This window comes from Carassius gibelio, chromosome A22, assembly GCF_023724105.1.
Source record: "Carassius gibelio isolate Cgi1373 ecotype wild population from Czech Republic chromosome A22, carGib1.2-hapl.c, whole genome shotgun sequence".
Taxonomy (NCBI): Eukaryota; Metazoa; Chordata; class Actinopteri; order Cypriniformes; family Cyprinidae; genus Carassius; species Carassius gibelio.
The window spans coordinates 17,909,541-17,930,208 of record NC_068392.1 but is presented as its reverse complement, the minus strand read 5'-3'; the positions used below and the strand labels follow the sequence as shown (position 1 = coordinate 17,930,208).

Here is a 20,668-nt window from a genome sequence, read left to right as displayed (position 1 = left end):
GAAAATGCAGTAGTGTCATAGTGAAATGGTGCCAAATATGCTGTGTTTGCAGTGGATTTCAACTGGTTTTGCCTTGGGACCCACATTTTCCCACGGTCATCAAGCCATGACCCACATTTTAAAGATATTATATAAATATATACCTGTTGAAAACACTTCCACAACAACCTATTCTCAGGGGCGGACTAACCCTTTAGGCAAAGGTTGGTGACCACCTTGGGCCGCTTAAATGCTTTTCATATAGGAGTACAATTATTGTACTGTATACTTTTTCTTCTTTTTGGGCCCCATTCCTATATTTTGCCTAGACCCCCTATTCAATAAATCCACCCCTGCCTATTCTTCATCACTGCCCTCACCCTCATTGCTTATATACTTCTTGGTCCTCAACAACTTGTTTTTCTACTACAACTGATCTTCTGTTACACTCATGTCACTGATCATCAATACTTAGTGAAATAAGTACAGATTTGTCTCTCCATTTTCCACAAATCCTCCAAAAATGAACCTAAAGCACATGCATAAAGGCTATTATACTACACTCCAATGCTGGTCAATAATGCCAGCTGCACAAAATATGCATCACATAATAGGACTTTGTAAGTTCTGCATGACTTTCAGATGTATTGGTCTCTGAGTTGTTGGTTTCATAAAAGTGCATAATAACCCCCTTATAAAAAAACACATAACCCTCGTTTTGGGGTTGGATGTACAATTATATAATTTTTTTATATCTTGAATTTATATGTATTTTCTAGTCTAAAATGAGCTCACTATGGAGCCTTGAGAGCATGTGACCTACCGTAACATGTTCTAATTTTTCCTTTACTATCATTTGACATCACTAAAATAAAATATAATTTTGTTGGTTGAACAGTATTATTGTATTTTAAATGTTTTTTTCTTAGCGTTAATTATGAATATATTGTATATAAATTAATAAGTGTTTCATTTCTGATGCTTTGAATGCATGCTAGGTACACTTGCTGGTCGATCAAAATAAGGTGCAGGAAAAGATAGTCAGGAGTGTGGCAAATCAAAATGTGCACTCATGGTTAAAAAGGCTTGATACATTAGCATACTGCAGGGGTCTCCAAACTTCAAATTCAGTGCCCTGCAGAGTTTGATAAGACACTGACTGTATGAAACAGTTTGTTCAAAAAGTATTGAAAGCATATCTTAGTATGTGTTTTATCATAGAAATAAAAGTGTATTTTCTGCTCTACTATCATAATTAGGGCTGTGTGGTATTGATTAAAAATATACATATATTAAAAAAAGTTATCTCTATTTACTGAAATTTTCTGATAATAATTAGGCAATTTTTTGTAGAGTGTATTTTTGTTCTGGTCTTTAGACCTGTCATGGACAGCTTATTTATATTCTTCATATTTTGTGTAATGGTTGGTTCATAGTGGTGACAGAAATTGACTTTTCCATTTAAAGGTGAGAATCCATCAGTCAGTGAATGCATGGAATGTCAAAGATTTGTTAAATCTTTCCAAACTGAGTAACATACTCGACAGTGTCAGCTCATGTATAATTAAAAAAGTAATTACAATGTTAACATATATGGCACATTTAGGCAAGGCAAGTTTGTTTATATAGCACATTTCGTACACAATGGTTATTCAAAGTGCTTTACATAAAAGAAAGTAAAATAATAATGAAGAAAAAGAATACAAAGAATAAAACAAGCAATTTTAAATTTTTTTAAAAAATTCTAATTTAAAATGAATTTAAAACAGTTAGAAAATGATTTTACATGAAACAAAAAAAAAAAAAAAAAAAAAAAAAAAAAACAGTGAAATTATTATGCAATCAGTTTGGACATTGCACAGTGCTCATTCAATAAATGCACAGCTAAAAAGATGAGTTTTAAGTCTAGATTTAAATGAGACTAGTGTTTTAGCACATCTGATCTCTTCTGGAAAATGTTTACATTTATTCATGTAATAAGTGCTTTTATCCAGAGTGAATTACAAATGAGGAATACAACAAGCAAGTTTTGCTGATCTGTACACAAACATCAGTGTCTTGAAACTTGAGAAAAGCAACCAATAGCCCGAAGACTCTCAGATGGCTCTCTTTGGCTTATTACATAATTAATAATAACTAAATAATTAACTAAACTAACTTTCATTCTGAAAAACTCTGTCTCTTTCAGGTCCAATGCTGGAGATGCTGAGCTTCCTGCGTTTTTGTGGTAACATGTTAACTGGTTTGGGAGGACTGGTGTTCTGCTGCACTCCTGGTCTGATGGAGATCTACTTTGACAGGAACCAGATTTGTTACCTTTATGATGGCACCTTCAGTGACCTGACGTGTCTGGAGTTCATTAACCTGTCTCAGAACAAGCTGCCCGTGCTGCCTCAGCATCTCCTGGTGCATGTGTCCTCCAGCAGCCTCAAGACCTTCGACCTGGAGAATAAAAGTGTCTCGCTGATGCCTGATTGGTTCTTCTCATCCAAACCTGAGCTGACTTACGTTTATCTGACCCACAATCCCCGGGTCTGCAGCTGTGCTGTCGGTTACCTCCAGAGCTTCCTAAACTACCAGAAACACAACTTCTATCCACCAGATCCGACCTATCCTCCACCCATCCACCCCAGAGGAGACCAGGATTTCAGACCCACTCAGGTTCTTTCAGATAGTCCAGATATTAGATACACTGCTGATCTTCCACCAATCTCAGTAAAACCCATTTCCAGCGCTCAAACGCTGATTGCTCAATATCACACCACTAAAGACATCAACCTGTACGATTCCACCACATCCTGGACCTTAGTTGAAAGATATTGTCACGGTTGGTAAACCGTCGCCTCTGCTTTGCAGTATGTTGGTGGAGTTTTGTGTGTCTCTCATCAGCATTGATCGTTTCATGTGGGCATCTCCTTAAATTTTTCATCAGCCACAGCTGCCACGTATTACCCGATCCCTACTTATTGCCCTGTCTTTTGTCTTGTGTTTGTCAGAGCGTTGTTTGAAGTTTCCAGATCGTATGCCTGGTTTCTCGTTCCTGTTTCTTCCCTGTTTTGTCTCGTCGTTGGATTTTCGCACATCTGGAACCGAATCCACTCCTCACCACCACGGACCATTCATCTCAGTTACTGTGTCACGCTCTCCTGCTGTCTCTACTCATCGCCACTTCCTGGATCACTGTCAGACATCTCTACATACCTGTTGTTCCTGCCGTTCTTCTCTGTTCATTGGACTCTGTTAATAAATCTTATTTCATTTACTCGCACTTGTTTCGTCACCATTATTTACCATTACAGAAACAACATGGAAGCAGCAAGTTCCACATCCTTATCCGAATTCATCCACCACAGCGTCACCCGTATGGATCAACAGCAGGAGAGCATCCTCAACACCAGACGTGATGTCCAAGCGCTGATGACACAAGTGTCCGAGCTCACCCAGCATATCCAACTGCTGACCATTTCCGCTGCACTGCCCACACCTTCTGTTCCCCGGGCTGTCCCCGAGTCAAGCCGGAACCCCGCCTACCTGTTCCTGAGAATTATTCCATTGAGCCTAACTTCTGTAGAGCATTCCTTACTAGATGTTCCATGCATTTCTCCTTGCAGCCTCGCACCTTCGAGACAGAAGAGTCCAAGGTGGCATTTGTGCTCACTCGGCTTTCCGGGAGGGCAGCCTTGTGGGGAACGGCGGTGTGGGAGAACCCAGACCCATGCTGCGCCTCATTACACACCCTCACGGCCGAAATGAAGAGGGTCTTCGACCGAACCGTGGCTGGCAAGGAGGCTGCCAGAAGATTCGCAGATCTAAAACAGGGGAATTACTCCGTGGCAGATTACTCTATCAAGTTTCGCACCTTGGCGGACAAGTGCAAGTGGAATTAGGAGGCGCAGTGGGATATGTTCCTGCATGGGTTGGCAGCAGTGTTGGTTTTGGCAGCTCTTTTAGTTTTAGTCTTAGTCTTAGTCTTTTGGACGAAAATGCTTTTTAGTTTTAGTCACATTTTAGTCACTTATAAACTTCATAGTTTTAGTCAAGTTTTAGTCGACTAAAAAACAAAAAGGTTTTAGTCAAGTTTTAATCAATTTTAGTAAAAAACAAAAAAGTTGTCTTTAACAAATTAATTTAGGTTAAAAAGTATTGGAAATGGACTTAGGTTTGACAGGTTGTAACGAGTGTTGCAATTCATAAAACAACAGTTAACCTTAAAAGCTTTGCATAATAAACTAGACTTTCTCATTGATGGAGATGCAGTGCTGCCAAGCTGAGACCTTTTATCCACATATTTCATGTTATATTTTTTCCATGAATTGATGCTCTTCTAAAATTTCACCACATTGCCTATTTTCACCAGTAATCACATTAACAAAGGAATGGTTTAAACAGCAAAATACTTTGAGCTACTACAACATTACACACAGATAAAGTGGTAACAGTGGAATCACTGTTTTACTCCAAAAAAGCCAGGAATAAAAACATTCTTACTTTGGCAATTGTGGCTTTATTTGAGAAATTTCTAAAGCGCAATGAACAACGTGCCCAAAATATAAGCTATTGAGGAAAACATACTTATGCTCTACAACTTGTGCTTCAACTTGTCTGCCAGTGCAACAAGAAGATGCATATTATTTGTAAACACAAACATCATACAACCCTGTCTAACAAAAGTGACACAAACATTCAGGGATGCAAACACATGTATGGTCAAAAAAGAGAGAGTTATCAAAACCCTCACCCCGCAGCAAATATCACAATTTTATATTTATATATGAATGTCAAGAGCTAAGAAGTGTATGTATTTATATAGACTACACTACACACAAATAATATACAATTAAATTATGCTCATTTTAAATGTATTGTGTAGGTTAGGTATAAAAATATAGGCTTTTAATAATCTTTAAGTGCGCAAAACCATGATAATATGAAATGCTTCAAAACAGAGCGCACAAAGCGCGTATGCACATCGCAGGTGCAGAATGATGTGCTCAAAGCAACATGGAGTCACAGTGCGCTGTGCTGCTCAAGTGCGCATTTAAAAGTAGTTTCCACCCCCGTCCCAGGTGCAGCCCCGCCTCGTTCTGCAGGCTGCAGCCGAGTGCTTCTCCAAAATAGGCAGAAATGATATGCATTGTGAACGTCAGACTTCTAATCATTTTCGTTTCGTCTCGTCACGTCAACGAAAACTTGAAAATGTCTCGTCATGTTTTAGTCACATTAGAGCCATTTTTAGCTAGTCATCGTCACGTTATCGTCATAAAAAAAGGTGCGTCAACGACATCATTTTGTTATCGTCATTGTTGACGAAAACAACATTAGTTGGCAGACTGTGTTCAGAAAAAGATCTACCTGCCTGAGTTGCCATCCAGCCTCAATGGGCTTATCGACTTGGTGCTCCACATGGATACTCACATCAATCAACTGGGGGCGCACGCCTGTCCTACACGTCTCCCCGGCAAACCTAAGAGTGGCAACCCGAGCAGAGAGAACACGGTCAGTTCCGTCCTCGATCATGAGCCCATGCAGGTGGGTAGAGTTTGACTGATCCAGGAGGAGAGAGAGAGGTGGAGTTCCAGAGGACTTTGCTTGTATTGCAGTGGCTCTGGACATTTTCTACTCACCTGCCCGGTAAAAGAGCCAGCCAGGTAGTAAACTTGAGACTACTATCTCCGTCAGTGCACCAAATGGGTAGGAACTTCCCAACATCACCCGCACCACTGGACCTATAACTCTCTTCACCTCTGGAAACCACACTGAGACCATCCCCTTCCTCCTCATGGACTCCCCTGTGGCACCCATTGTCTTAGGTCACCCCTGGCTAGTCAAACACAATTCACGAGTGGATTGGGGTTCCGACACCATCACCTTATGGAGCCAGTGTTGTCATCAGTCTTGTCTGGTGTCTGTTTATTCTTCTGTGTCTGGTTCTGTTTTTAAGGAGGAGGCAATGGTTTTCACTGCCATGGAGAAATTTATTTCTGATTCTCTAGCATCAGGGTTCATCCACCCTTCCTTTTCTCCAGTGGAGGCGGCGTTCTTTTTTGTTGGTAAGAAGCATAGTTCTCTGTGACCTTGTATTGATAACTGAGAGCTGAACAACATCACAGTGAAGAATACCTATCCTTTGCCGTAGATGTCTTCAGCCTTTGAGAGGTTACAGGGAGCATCCATCTTCACAAAATTGGATTTACGTAACGCTTATCATTTGGTCCGCATCAGAAGGGTGATGAGTGGAAAACTGCCTTTAACACCCCTAGAGGGCACTTTGAATACTTGGTTATGCCATTCAGGCTTTCCTTCTCGCCAGTGGTTTTTCAAGCACAATGACGTGTTGAGAGACATGGTAGATCAGTTCATATATGTTTACCTGGATGACATATTGATTTTTTCTTCGTCTCTCGAGGAACACGTGCAACACGTTAGACGAATGCTCCAGAGGTTACTAGAGAATGGGCTTTTTGTCAAGGTGGAGAAATGCGTATTTCATGCACAGCCTGATTCCTTCCTAGGTTATAGCGTCTCATCTGAGGGAATGCGTATGGATCGTGACAAGGTGAAGGCTGTGATAGATTGGCCAAGTCCACATTCCCGTAAGGCCCTACAGCGGTTTCTGGGATCGCCAATTTTTATCTGCATTTTATTCGCAATTTCAGCCAACTAATCTCACCTCTGACCGCCTTGACCTCCCCCAGAACTACATTCAGGTGGTCTCAGCCGAGGCTGTATTTACCAACCTCAAGAGCCGCTTCGTTTCGGCTCCGATCTTAGTCACCTCTGATCCCACACGTCAGTTTGTGGTGGAGGTCGACACGTCAGAGGTGGGAGTAGGTGCAGTGCACTCATTACCCGATCCCTACTTATTGCCCTGTCTTTCATCTTGTGTTTGTCAGTGCGTTGTTTGTAGTTTCCCGATCATATGCCTGGTTTCTCGTTCCTGTTTCTTCTCTGTTTCTCGTCGTTGGATCTTCGCAATTCTGAAACCCCATACACTCCACACCACCATGGACCGATCATCTCAGTTCCTGTGTCATGCTTTCCTTATGTCTCTACTCATCGCCACTTCCTGGATCACCATCAGACATCTCTACATACTTGTTGTTCCTGCCATTATTCTCTGTTCATTGTTAATAAATCCTATTTCATTTACTTGCACTTGCTTCCTCACCATTATTTACCATTATTTACAGAGTATTTTATCTGGACTCCAATAGCCAATCCATATCTTCCTTCTCAAAACAACACAGAACCAGCCACATGGAAAACCGACACATCCCAACCCACAGCCAACTCTGAGCTGCCAACCACTGCTCCAGTTATTGCCAAATCCCAAAGTCAAACCACTGGCCAACCGGAATCACACACAATTTACCACCAACTTTGAAACAATTATCAGCCCAGACAGAACTGCCCACGATCACAGTCCAAATCACCAGATGGGTCACTTCACCGACCAGGACAGGTCCCATTGGTCACAAGCTCAGGAGGCGTTTGGACATTTGCTGCCCTGGTGCTGGTGGCTATTTGCTGGTTTTTATTTATTAGTGAAAGTCGTGACATTTGCCATGTATGGTAACCCATACTCGGAATTTGATTTAACCCATCCAAGTTCACACACACAGCAGTGAGAAGTGAACACACACCCGGAGCAGTGGGCAGCTATATATCCAACACCTGGGGAGAAACTTGGGGTTCAGTGCCTTGCTCAAGGGGCACTTCAATCATGGGTATTGAGGGAAAAGAGTGCTGTTGATTCACTACCAGCCACCTAAAACTCCAGCCAGCACCGAGAATCAAAACGGCAACCTTCGGATAGCTATTCCAAGTCTCTAACCATTAATTCAAAGCTGCCTCATTAGTTTTATGCTGCTGCATTCTGAATCTTTTGAAGAGGTTTGATTGCATGTGTGTCACGGTGTCTGGTCTGTGGTTCCCTGGGTGTCCACTAGTGGTCTCACTTCCCCATAGGCACATCACTGCAGGCACTACATTTCCCACAAAGCCTTGTACCTTCTTCACGGTAATTAATTAATTGCACTCAGGTGTCTTCACTTTCATCTTCATTATCCTGTCTATTTATACTGGTCTGTTTTCTGTCTGTGTCATGGAGTCCTTATTTTCCGTCATCTGGTTTCCCGGTGTTCCCTCTAGTTTCGAGTTTCTTGTTTCCTGTTTGTTTGTTTCTGGACTGATTTTTGGTTATGACCCCTGCTTGTTTTGATTCAGATTTTTGGATTACCCAATAAACACACATTGCTCTTGGATCTCTCGTCTCCTGTGTCCCGATCATTACAGAAAAACTCCATCTGATCAGATCCAGTGGTGTGGGATTTTGTCTCCGTTCCCCAGCCAGCATGGAGGAGTGGAGGAGAAGATTCATTAAATTAACCGACCTCATGAGTTAAGCACTACCACAGTTAGACCTCAGGAGTCAAGTCAAGTCACCAGTGTTCTTCATGGGCAAAGTCAAGTCACCAATGTTCTTCATGGGCAAAGGCAAGTCACCATTGATCTTCATGAGCAGATGCACGTCACCATTGATCTTCATGAGCAAAGTCAAGTCATCAATGATCTTCATGAGCAAAATCAAGTCACCAATGATCTTCATGAGCAGAGTCAGGTCACCAATGATCTTCATGAGCAGAGTCAGGTCACCAATGATCTTCATGAGCACAGTCAAATCACCGTTGATCTTCCTGAATCCAGTCAAATCACCACGGATCTACCAGAGTGTCTCCACGTCTCTGCTGAACTACCAGAGCATCTCCACGTCTCCACGTCTCTGCTGAACTACCAGAGCCTCTCCACGTCTCTGCTGAACTACCAGAGTCTCTCCACGTCTCTGCTGAACTACCAGAGCCTCTCCACGTCGCTGCTGAACTACCAGAGCTTATCCACGTCTCTGCTGAACTATCAGAGCCTCTCCACATCTCTGCTGAACTACCAAAGCCTCTGCGGAACTTCCAGAGCTCGTCACGTCTCAGCTGAACTCTCTGAGCGCTCAACTACATAACATGGTTTTAAAGTGGTTTTGGCAACTGTTTGTTAATGAATTCATTGGTTTTAGCTAGTTTTAGCTGGATTAGCATAGAAAAATGCTAACAGCATGCTAGTAATCTTTTAATCAGGATAGAAACCTGCTTTTAACATGGTTTTAAAGTGGTTTTGGCCATTGTTATGCTGGTCTTAGCTTGTTTTTAGTTTTCTTTTTTTCTAAATAAACTGGTTTTAGCTGGATTAGCATAGAAACATGTTAACAGAATGCTAGTCATTTGCCAATCAGGCTAGAAACATGCCTTTAACATGGTTTTAAAGTGGTTTTGGTGACTGTAATAGTGGTCTTGGCTGGTTTTAGCTGTTTTTTTATTGTATTTTTTATTGTAACTGTTTTTAGCTGGATTAGCATAGAAACATGCCTACAACATTCTAGTAACTAGCTAATCAGGCTAGAAACATGCTAGCAACATGATAATAACTGGTTAATCATGTTAGCAACATGCTAATAACTTGGTAATAATGCTAGCAACATGCTAGTCTTTTGCTACTCACTTGCTAATCAAGTTAACAACATAATAGTTACATGCTAGTCACTTGCTAATCATGCTGGAAACATTAATTAAACATTGTTAATCCGCTAAATAGTCACTTCCTCTTTTCGGAGAAAAACTAAATTGACAATATACAAAACCAATTCCAAAAAAGTTACTCACAATTCCAAATTGTGAGTAAAAAAAGAATGTAACAATTTGCAAATCTCATAAACTTATATTTTATTCACAATAGAATATATCAATATTAGTGATAGTATATCAAATGTTGAAAGTGAGAAATTCTGAAATGTCATGCCAAATATTGGCTCATTTTGGATTTCATGAGAGCTACACATTCCAAAAAAGTTGGGACAGGTAGCAATAAGAGGCCAGAAAAGTAAAATTTTGATATAAGGAACAGTTGGAGGACCAATTAGCAACTTATTAGGTCAATTGGCAAAATGATTGTGTGACCGAACGCGTACCAGCAAGACAGGAATCGGCCTAGACTACAGAAATAATTAGGCTATTGATATAATTTTGGTTGTCGACTACGCCATCTAGGGACTTTACACCCTAAAAATATATTACCAGCCACCAGCTTTTAGGTACTCAAAGCACACAGGTTCGTTATCAGCAAATAACTAGACAGCAAATGACTAGAGTCATGGGTTCTAAAAAAAAACACTTTACTTAACCTACTGCAAGTACATTATAACAATCACCCTATCAGAGGAGCAGTATACAGAATACTCAATTGTAACGGAACCCACAAGAATTGGAAAAAAAGAAAACACAAAAAAGGTCAAGAGACAGCAATGGTAAGTCACAAAAAAAATAAAAATTAAAAATAACACATTCATCAACACAACCATACAGGGCTGAAAGACATATACTCCAGGCACCTCTGGCTGGAAGTGACCTCCAAAGAAAAACAAAAATAAACTCCACTCAATATTCACACCACACCGGTGAAAAACACCAATCTTAAGTGAACGTTAGACCCAACTACCACAGCCCTAGAGCACCCGCCTCAGTGACCCTCGGCTCCTGCATAGAAATGCAAAAGTAAGCAAACAATACAATAACCAATGTCACGATCAACATAATACAAAACAAGAATTAATTAAATCAAGATGGAATAATCAGCTGGACTTCCACAACCCAAACCCAGCATATAATAATATAATAAATATAATAATCAAAATAAATCAAACTATTCAATAAAACGGATAAATGAAAATAACACAAATAACAGAACAGAAAACCAAAATAAGGAACTAGACAATTAAATTCACCATTGCATTTTTAGGCAAACAAACCCCAACCAGGTAGACTGGAAACAAAAAGGAAAAAAAAGAAACACTTAAAATCCGGGTGAGACAACAGCGCTGACCGCGCTGTTCGCGCTACCACCAGATGTAATGCCCAGCCACAGACGACGATTTCCCTTTTGTAGATGAACTGCAGCTGGTGTACAGCCACCACTACCGGCATCACCACAGAACCCTGCAAAGATACACTCACCACTCAGCCACTCACCTGATTAAACAACCGGCCAACCCCAAACTAGCGGCACATCAAAGTGGTCCAACTCATTCGCATGCTACCAGCCTATACCAGCGCCAACAAATAATATTTATAGTCATATCCCCAGCAAACAGATCAAACGCAAACACTTACATATACCTTTTCTCCTGCAGCACGTCGAGCCGGAAATAACAAACCAATAGGGCAGGTATTACAACCCATCGCATCACCCAACTGGCACAACCCATTTAAATACGCACTTCCTAATTTAACATAACCAATGAGTGATCTTTACGTCACCCACACACTACAATCTTCCCCCACCTTTTGCTTCGTCGACCCGACTGTGAGGAAAAACTTTTAATTACATGGTCTAAACCAGGCGGAAACACTGCTTGTAATCCCAAGACCCCAGCGTCCGCCACCACCGCCCTAGGGAGCCGATAAAGATTGGGGTGTTGCCCCGCTGTCGCTCATGTAGTACGCCGCACTTCTCTATCTGCACTCTGACTCGGCAATGCAGTCGCCGGTACAACTGGAAGGCCTAACCCCGTAGTAGCACCAGCCCCATCCAGTCCCAAGTATGTCAAGTCCTCTTGCACTGATCCACCCACTTCAAGGGGTGAAGCACTGCCTACCGGGGCTGCATTGACCTGTGGGACATGTGACACAACAACCCATAAGTATTCCTCCTCATCCCCAGGCAGCTCCTCATACTCTGTCATGAGACTACTAGTATTAACCGAATACATCGGTCATGACCAGGAAATTTTAATGTCCCGAACGGGCTGGTTCCAACACCATAAAATCAATGGCCACCATTTCATTGGGTCTTGCAGCCAACACTTGACCCATAAACCCCCACGCTAATGGCTGAGTATCTTTAGCTACCTGACAGCGCTCACATTGCCGACCCCATTCCGCCACCACTGATGACATACCTGGCCAGTAGCATCGTTGGCGTACCAGTTCTGTTGTGCGTTCAATGCCCTGATGCCCATGTTGCTGATGGAGCTGGGGGAGGACCTCAGCTCTCAAAGCGGCTGGTAAAACCAGCTGTAAATTTTCCTCACCTCCTTTGGGGCAGAACATCCTACAGTACAGTACCCCATTCTGCTTCTCTAGTCGGTCTTTCTGACGCAATAGAATCTTACTTGGTCTAGAGAGCTGTTGCTGCTCTTCTCCAGCCAATGGTACCTCTTGGCCCCAGAACCTAAACACCACTTGAATATCCGGATCCTCCTCTTGCAATGCACGTAAATCAGTAGCCACATAACCTGGCAAAACTGTAATAGCGGCAAGACATGCGGGTGCCATTAGCTCTACCTTAGTGGCAGTTCTTACTAGTGCTGGGATACAACCCCCCACTGTCAGCTGTTCCCCTTCCACACTCCACGTCGGGTTTTGCCTAGAAAGTGCATCAGCATTCTAGTTACTATGACTGGAACGATACCTAACCTCAAAGTCAAACGAGGCCAACTGAGCGGCCCAACGCTGTTCAGCTGCCCCCAACTTACCAGAAGTAAGGTGACTGAGGGGGTTGTTGTCGGTGAACACTACACACCGGTTTCCCAACAGGTATTCTCAAAATTTTTCAGCTATGGCCCACTTGAGCGCAAGAAACTCTTTACGTCACACTACATTCAGGTATAAAAGGAGCCTCTCAGAGTGGCAGTGTCTCTCAGAAGTCAAGATGGGCAAAGGATCACCAATTCCCCCAATGCTGCAGCGAAAAATAGTGGGGCAATATCAGAAAGGAGTTTCTCAGAGAAATATTGCTAAGAGATAATCATCATCTACAATGCATAATATCATCCAAAGATTCAGAGAATCTGGAACAATCTTTGTGCGTAAGGGTCAAGGCTGTAAAACCATACTGGATGCCCGTGATCTTCGGGCTCTTAGATGGCACTGTATCACATACAGCAATGCTACTATAATGGAAATCACAACATGGGCTCAGGAATACTTCCAGAAAACATTATCGATGAACACAATCCACCGTGCCATTTGCCGTTGCCGTCAAAAAAGAAGCCATATCTAAACATGACTTTTTGATTTTAAACATGATTTAAAATGTGGCAAAGTGGAAAACTGTTCTGTGCTCAGACGCACCAAAATTTGAAGTTATTTTTGGAAAACTGGGACGCTATGTCATCCGGACTAAAGATGATAAGGACAACCCAAGTTGTTATCAGCGCTCCGTTTAGACCTGCATCTCTGATGGAATGGGGTTGCATGAGTGAGTGTTGCATGGGCAGCTTAGACATCTGGAAAACATTTGGTGCATCATAAAGCGGAAGATGCGACAAAGAAGTCCTAAGACAGTTGAGCAACTAGAAGGCTGTATTGGACAAGAATGGAACAACATTCCTATTCCTAAACTTGATCAATTTGTCTCAAGTCCCCAGACGTTTCCAGACTGTTATAAAAAGAAGAGGGGATGCCACACAGTGGTAAACATGGCCTTGTCCCAACTTTTTTGAGATGTGTTGATGCCATGAAATTTAAAATCAACTTATTTATCCCTTAAAATTATACATTATACAGCAAAATAATATCTTGAAGAAAATATTTGGTGCACATTATACAATTTAAATATGATTATTCTGTTAAATATTTGTATTCTTACAAAATACGTTTATGAAAATAAAATAGAAATCATGAGAAAAATAAAAACTTCTAATAATCTTCTTGTGTGCGAAATTTTAATAATATGAAAAGCTTTAAACAGAGTGGCACAAAGCTCTTATGCACATCCAGGGTGCAGAATGGTGCACTTGAAGCAACATGGAGTCAAAGCGCTTCTGCACATCTAGGGTGCAGAATGATGTTCTTGAGAGAGCAATCAATAAACTCCAGTAATTTTATGCAAATCCCCAGACTTTATCTACACATCAAGTATTATAATAGCAACATATCATCTTTTAGAGAGCGTTTTACACTAGTGACTGTCATAACTGGTTGTGACGTGCTGTTTGAATGCTGAGCGGAGAATGACTGACGGCTGCAGCAGAAGGGAGATCAATTTCTGTAAACTTAAATTTAACAATGTAAATACAATTCTGTCCCTCACATTAAGGTATTGAAAGACTTCAGATGAAATAAGCTATATAGTGCATAAAAACCAAACTGGTTCTCTTCTTCTGTCATATAAAAAGCACAATAATCACGGTTGTCTGAAACAACCACAATTAGATCAAATAATCACGATTAGATGGTTATTTTATTATCAAGACAGGCATAAGTAAAACAGTTTTGCAAATGAACTTTGACCACTTTCTTCAGCAAATCAGGTTTTACATGTTGTTTTATGGTGTCTCCTTATCCATACACCTTTTACCTTTTTATTTATTATTCTCAGGTAGGTAAGGAAAGTCTAATCTGGACTAAACTATAAGCATTCTGAAAGTACTTACAATTTACTCAGAAGACTTCCCTGTGGTCAGTTCTTGCTTACGGCTCTTAAATTACTACTCTGGTAGACAATAACTTGTCAATAATATAATATAAGTTTAAAAGTTAAAAAAAAGTTATATAAAAGTACAATAATCCGTCCGTCGAGTCTCTCTCTCAGTCTTTTATACGTAGACGCCGAACGCTGGTTCTTCTGATGTCATCACCTGGACTGCTGCCAAGTCCTTCCCCAAGGCTTTCAGTTGTTTACTGCGCTTTCATTTTTTTCAGTATCTTTGAGCCTTTTTTCCTCTTCTTCATCTCTTAACCGTCTGTAACATACACCTTAACTACTACATTTTCCATTTATCATAAAAAACTATTTCTAATACATATGTGTTTCTACTCTAAATCAGTCAGCGGTTTTATTAATGTTAGTGAAGTCACACATTACATTTTCCATACAGCATTAATAATTGGTTTACATATTTGTACTTAAGCAAAAGCATTATTACTAATCAGGTAACATAAGATTAAAGCAAATTAAGCATTGATCAAGACGGTTCAATTGCAAAATCATCATCTCCATTAACAATGTCAAGTATTCATTGTTTTGCTCTTTGGAACAAAATGCTACTGTTATCAACATAAATTATTACAGTTAGTATGCCGTCAAAAAGAAGACTATGCAATTTTAAACAATTCTTGAGTTGTTTTTTGTTGTTGTATTCATAGCCAATGAATGCACATGTGATTCTTTTTTTACTCATCCTGTGGTTCTGACTGCAGTGTGAAAATGCTGCATGTTAGCGTACACATGGTGAGAACTACAGGCTTTGGTGGCATTAATGGTTTGTGAACACTGCTCAACAGGAAGACATGGTGTCAAATGCTGAATAGAGTTGTGAAACACAAGAATAGCTTTAATAGTTCCTGAGAAATATTTTACAAAATGTGTTTTGTGTTTGTGACATTTGGCTTGAATGATGCATTTTACTGTCTAAGCAACTGAGAAAAACTTGAATACATTTTAATTTTTTTTATTTTATTTTGATTTTTATTACACTTTATTAATAATCTTTATTAGATCTGTAGACCTGGATTCAGGTCCAAAATATTGTTAAAAATGTGTGTGGTTCATTTACATAGCCTTTCTAATATGGTATCAGACCATATATGGGTTCATTTGAAAGCTAAGAGATTTTTTAAATGTATTTTTATGATACATAAAGGTGGATAATTATGCTTAGAAATGTAATCATCCCACACACGAATATCCACCTAATGATTGTGAAGAAAGTTTCCTAAGAATGTGTATTTTATATATTTACACAAAACAGTCAAGTCATATATCACAAGAAAGCTCTCATTCTTAGAAATTTGACTATGTATTATTTGATTGTGTGACAATCACGTGTCAAAAGATGCTCCGAAGAGTAGAACAATACAGAATACACATTAGTGAAATGATTTAAAGCTGAAGGATGTGGATTCTATTTTAGATTGTGATAGATCAGATATATTTTATAATTTATACAGTCTTGTGTCTTCTGAAAGAATAAAACTGATTGTGGAAAACTCAAAATGTGAAATTTGGTCCAACTCATTTATGCCATTTTGTATATTACTACTAAAAGGTAACATAATTCAATCAAAAATCTAAAAAAGTGCTTATGGTACATAGTGCAATAGGATTTTGGGGTTATTATGATTTATAAAGTCTGTTTTTGCAAAGGAAACTCAAAATGGCACTTATAGATGCTTCACTAATCCAATAACACCTGTTTAGAGGCTTATTTGAAAGATTTTTATTTTTTTCGTGGCACCTAGTGGCATCAAACAAAAGAGCTGGACCTTACAGAACCTGAATAACAGATATTAAAGAAAACAAAAAAACATATATAATATTTTGTAGTTCAAAGGGTTTTCTTTCAAATTAAATATATACAGTATTTCCTCCATTGTATGTGTATAGGGCAAACATTTAAATTTGAGTATGTCAAATTTAGGTGAAAAAAAAAAAAAACTGTATTAACCAAGAATGAACAAAGATGACATTGACATTTAAATTAAATTACAATTATGATGTGTTTAGTTTAACTAGCATTTATCATTCTGCAAGAAGCACTAAAAAAACTAGATTTGAAACCCACTGGTATGAGCTTCTCCTCACATTGCACGTGGTTTATTTGCCATCTCGACAACATCAACTAGAAATTCTTAGTAATGCGTCTTAATGCAAACTTAATGCTTAAATGTATTCTTTCTCTTGTACTTCCTCTTTCACATCATTCTCTCAGTTAAATATTGATACTTTTCTGATGTCAGTTATTTCTTTCTTCAGATTTTTCCAACTGCATCACTACACAATCAACAGTGTGAAACATACAGTGACCAGTGTAGTCTACTCATCTATATGAGTGCAAGAAAAAAATATTGGAAATGTATTTTTTTTTTTAATCTCCCATCTCTTAGGCTATTTATTCTCTTTAGGATACTGGACTGGGATGTGTGGATTGTGGAAGTGGAGATGTGGAGGGATCATGATGTCAGAAGATGGCATCCTCTATCGACCCAAACCTATGGTCGATTAGTGTTGAACACATTGTTCAGATCCAGTTACACTAACAGAGAGAGCAGGTCATCTGTAACTCTGATGAGAGCAGTCTCAGTACTGTGATACGGTCTAAATCCTGACTGGAAATCCTCACAGATACCATTTCTCTCTCCGAAGGAACGTAGCTGAGAGTAAACTGCCTTTTCGAGTATTTTTGACAGAAAATGAAGATTTAAGATTTGAGGTCTGTAATTAACTAACTCTGTAGTATCAAGTTAAGTTTTTTTTTTTATTTTTTTTTTTTATGAGAGGCTTAATAACAGCCAGTTTGAAGGTTTTAGGTACATATCCTCATCCCTGGCCTTGGTGTATGAATATTAAACTGTGTTCACACGTACAAATATATCAGTGTCAGAGGCCTGGCAGAATAGAAATACCGGTAGGTTGATGTTTTGGCTTGTTCTATTCATCTCCACTACACTAGCCAGTGAGGGAGGAAGCTGTTGTTGTTCACTTTATTGTCATGGAAACAGGGTCTGCCTGTGCCTATAGGCGAACTAGGCACCCACCTAGGGCGGCAGCTCAGCCAGGGCGGCAAGAGAGAGAGAAAGAGAGAGAAGGTGAGAGAGAAGCCGAGAGAGAGATGAGAGAGAGAGATGAGAGAGAGAGATGAGAGAGAGAGAGAGAGAATTATTAATTAATTTGTTTGTTTCACATTAGGTTACAATTATCACACTTATATCAACAGATTTTTTTTTTGTATAAAAAAAAAAACAAAAAAACTTTACATTTCGAATAAAAATCCGCGCCCGACAGCGCCCTATTAGTTTTTCTATATGCACGCATTTATGCATAAATACTTTAATGTATATTCAAAAATGTAAAAACTAATAAAATTATCTGGTCATGAGTACAATTGCCTCCGTGGAAGATCGCTTTTCGCTGCTTAGACAATGGGCCCGTATTTGGATTTTTATATGACATCGCATCTCTCAAAGAAAAGGAGAATACAATAGTTCTTCAGGATTGCTTAGAACTGGTAAAGACTTGTTGAACTGTTTGAAGAGCTGACTACTTTGGGCAGACGCCTGGTTGCTGGATCTAAGCCACTGGATGCACTTAAATTCATTTGTGAAAAAGGGATGGAATCAATTTTTCCAAATGTTTTTGTAGTTTGTAGTTTTGTCGAAGTGGGATGTCGAGGGTTTGTGGGCCAATCCCTTTGCAGGGCCTACAAAATGCTTGGCATCACAGGGGCGAGCCAGCGAAGGGCCATCAAGTTGGCCACTGATGCTGCAGAAGTAGCATCAAGGTGGCTGTGGATCAGAAGAGGAGAGGTATGGCGTGTAGGGTACTAGCGCTACCTGGAGATAAGCTGGGACCTGATCACCCTGGCTGGGTTGCCTAGGGGAGGGGCTCTGATTGTTGAAAGACAATCTGATGTTTCTCAAGATCTGACCACAGGTTTGAGGAAGTCTTGAGTCTTTAACACACTCTGTGTCTTTAAGCGTCTGACATCATTCAGTCAGTATGGAGCTCAGTCCACTTCCTCTTCTGCTCTGTGAGTATTATTCTCTCTTAATGTGTTTCAGTGGAATAGTTATTATATTATGGAAATGATCAAGTGTTTTTGTGTTCCTAGATTTATGTATTTTCTGTCTGATCTCAGAGTTTCAGATCCAGCTGTAGTTCATGATATATGATGTATTCACTAAACTCAAATATGAGTGAAAGATGAGTTTGAGAGAGGAAGTGTGCAGTTAGTGCTGTTTGTGAAAGAGAAATGCTCTCTGTTGTGTTGTAGATCAGTGTGTTTGCTCAGTGATTCAGTTTTGTGATGTGTAATGCTGTTGAATCAGTTCTGTTGGTTTGTTTTGCAGTTATTGTAGCTGTTGTTGTAATATTCACTAGTTCACAGTTAGTAAGAGTTTGTCTTTATTCTTCTGCTCGTGATCAGACTGTTGGAGTGAAGTTCCCTAAACACTTCTCCACTGTGATCAAATCTATGAAATACCAGTCAGATGATTTCATGTTTATCTAGACACATATACAGACCAGTTAATCTTTATAATTATCAGCTCAATGTTCACATTGTAATGAGGTTTCTCTTTGTGTTTTTAGTCCTGATCTCAAAAATCTTCTCTCAACATACTGAAGGTGAGTCGATTTGATTCATATATTTCATGACATACAGTATTGACTGATTCTACAGTAACTGTTACAAGCCAGTTGAGAAATTACTTAAATCCTTTAACAAATTGAATTATTCATGTGACAATCTGAGGCATGACAAGATCAGACTCAAAACCAGCAGATATGTTTCTTATATTCTCTCTGAAATCAAAATCTAAACAATGAGAGACAAAACTTTCAGAAATCATGTTTGCAAATCCTCAATGGTTGTATATAGACAAATCTTTCATAAATGACTATAACAGCAATAGAAAACAACACTTCAGTCTCATCTGATTTATATGTGTTTTAGACTCAAGTAACTGTTCATACAGTAAAAGCAGTATGTTATTTTTATTGTGAATTGTTGTCATTGTACAGAAAACCCAAAAGCCACAGTGAGCATCAAACCTGCTCAACATGTGTTCAGAGGAGAGACAGTCACTCTCAGATGTGACGTATATAGTGAAGGAGTCTCTAGCTGGGAGTACACCTGGTATAAAGACGGTTCAGGCCGTGTTTTCAGTGAACTACAGGAACACACATTCAGTTCTGTTACTGAGTCTGACGCAGGTGAATACTACTGTTATGGAGCAGAGAGAGGAGGATCACGGACATCACACCGCAGTGATGAAGTTACACTGACAGTATCAGGTGAGTTTGATCACCTCTTCACACACACACACAAGTTTAACATGTTATTAATGAGTGATTTCTCATCTTCAGTTCCCAGAGCAGTGTTAAGTGTTTCTCCACAGAAGTGGTTGACTGAAGGAGATTCAGTGACTCTGATCTGTCAGGTTAATGGTTCCTCTACAGGCTGGACATTCAGCTGGTTCACTCAAACTCTCTCATCAGGTAAGATATAATGTGCTTCATGTAGTAACATCTGAATAAACTGACTTCATAAAGAAACAGAGAGATTAAAATATTTAATCATTCTGAATACTCTGATTATACCAACAACGGTCATTTAAGACTCATTTCTTGAGGTAACTGCACATTTTCACTTCATACAGACAACAGTTATAAGCGTCTCTCAGACAGCAGCAGAGGAGCTGGAGGACACTACACTGTCAGTTCTGCTGATCTAAAACACACAGGAGTTTATGTGTGCAGAGCAGAGAGAGGAAAACCAGCCTATAACTCAACCTACAGCAACACACAGCTACTGTGGGTCACTGGTGAGTTCAGACTGAACACAGAATGAACGAGACACTCTGGAGATTTTCATTGATATTTTTAGAGTTTGTCTTGAAATGTTTTCCGCTCATAATATACAGCTACTGATTAATGGTGTCAATGGAGAAAGATGCTTCTGCTGTCAGGTGTAGATACTGTATCTACAAGCAGAGTCTAAACAGACCAAACTAACCAACACAACCTTGATTCATGGGTCAGCTGCAAAAATGTAAAATGTTTAAATCTAATACCTGAAAATCAGGTAACCCTTTAGATTACAACACGATAAGAACTACATAAGTATACTGTATTTACAGTGTAT

The 20,668-nt window shown here is 39.8% G+C and overlaps 2 protein-coding genes across 2 annotated transcripts in view; both read left to right on the top strand.

Annotated features, from left to right (window-relative positions):
• Nucleotides 1–20,668, top strand: part of LOC127943030 (Fc receptor-like protein 5) — a 234,102-nt gene that overhangs the window by 203,182 nt on the left and 10,252 nt on the right. The gene's annotated exons all lie outside the window — the stretch shown is intronic.
• Nucleotides 18,506–20,668, top strand: part of LOC127943026 (neural cell adhesion molecule L1-like) — a 70,685-nt gene continuing 68,522 nt past the window's right edge. Inside the window, exons 1-4 of the mRNA XM_052539116.1 lie at nucleotides 18,506–18,553; nucleotides 19,114–19,149; nucleotides 19,546–20,022; nucleotides 20,184–20,348. Of these exons, the coding sequence (XP_052395076.1) occupies nucleotides 18,523–18,553; nucleotides 19,114–19,149; nucleotides 19,546–20,022; nucleotides 20,184–20,348 (709 nt within the window). The 5' untranslated portion in view covers nucleotides 18,506–18,522. The remainder of the gene's footprint in view (nucleotides 18,554–19,113; nucleotides 19,150–19,545; nucleotides 20,023–20,183; nucleotides 20,349–20,668) is intronic.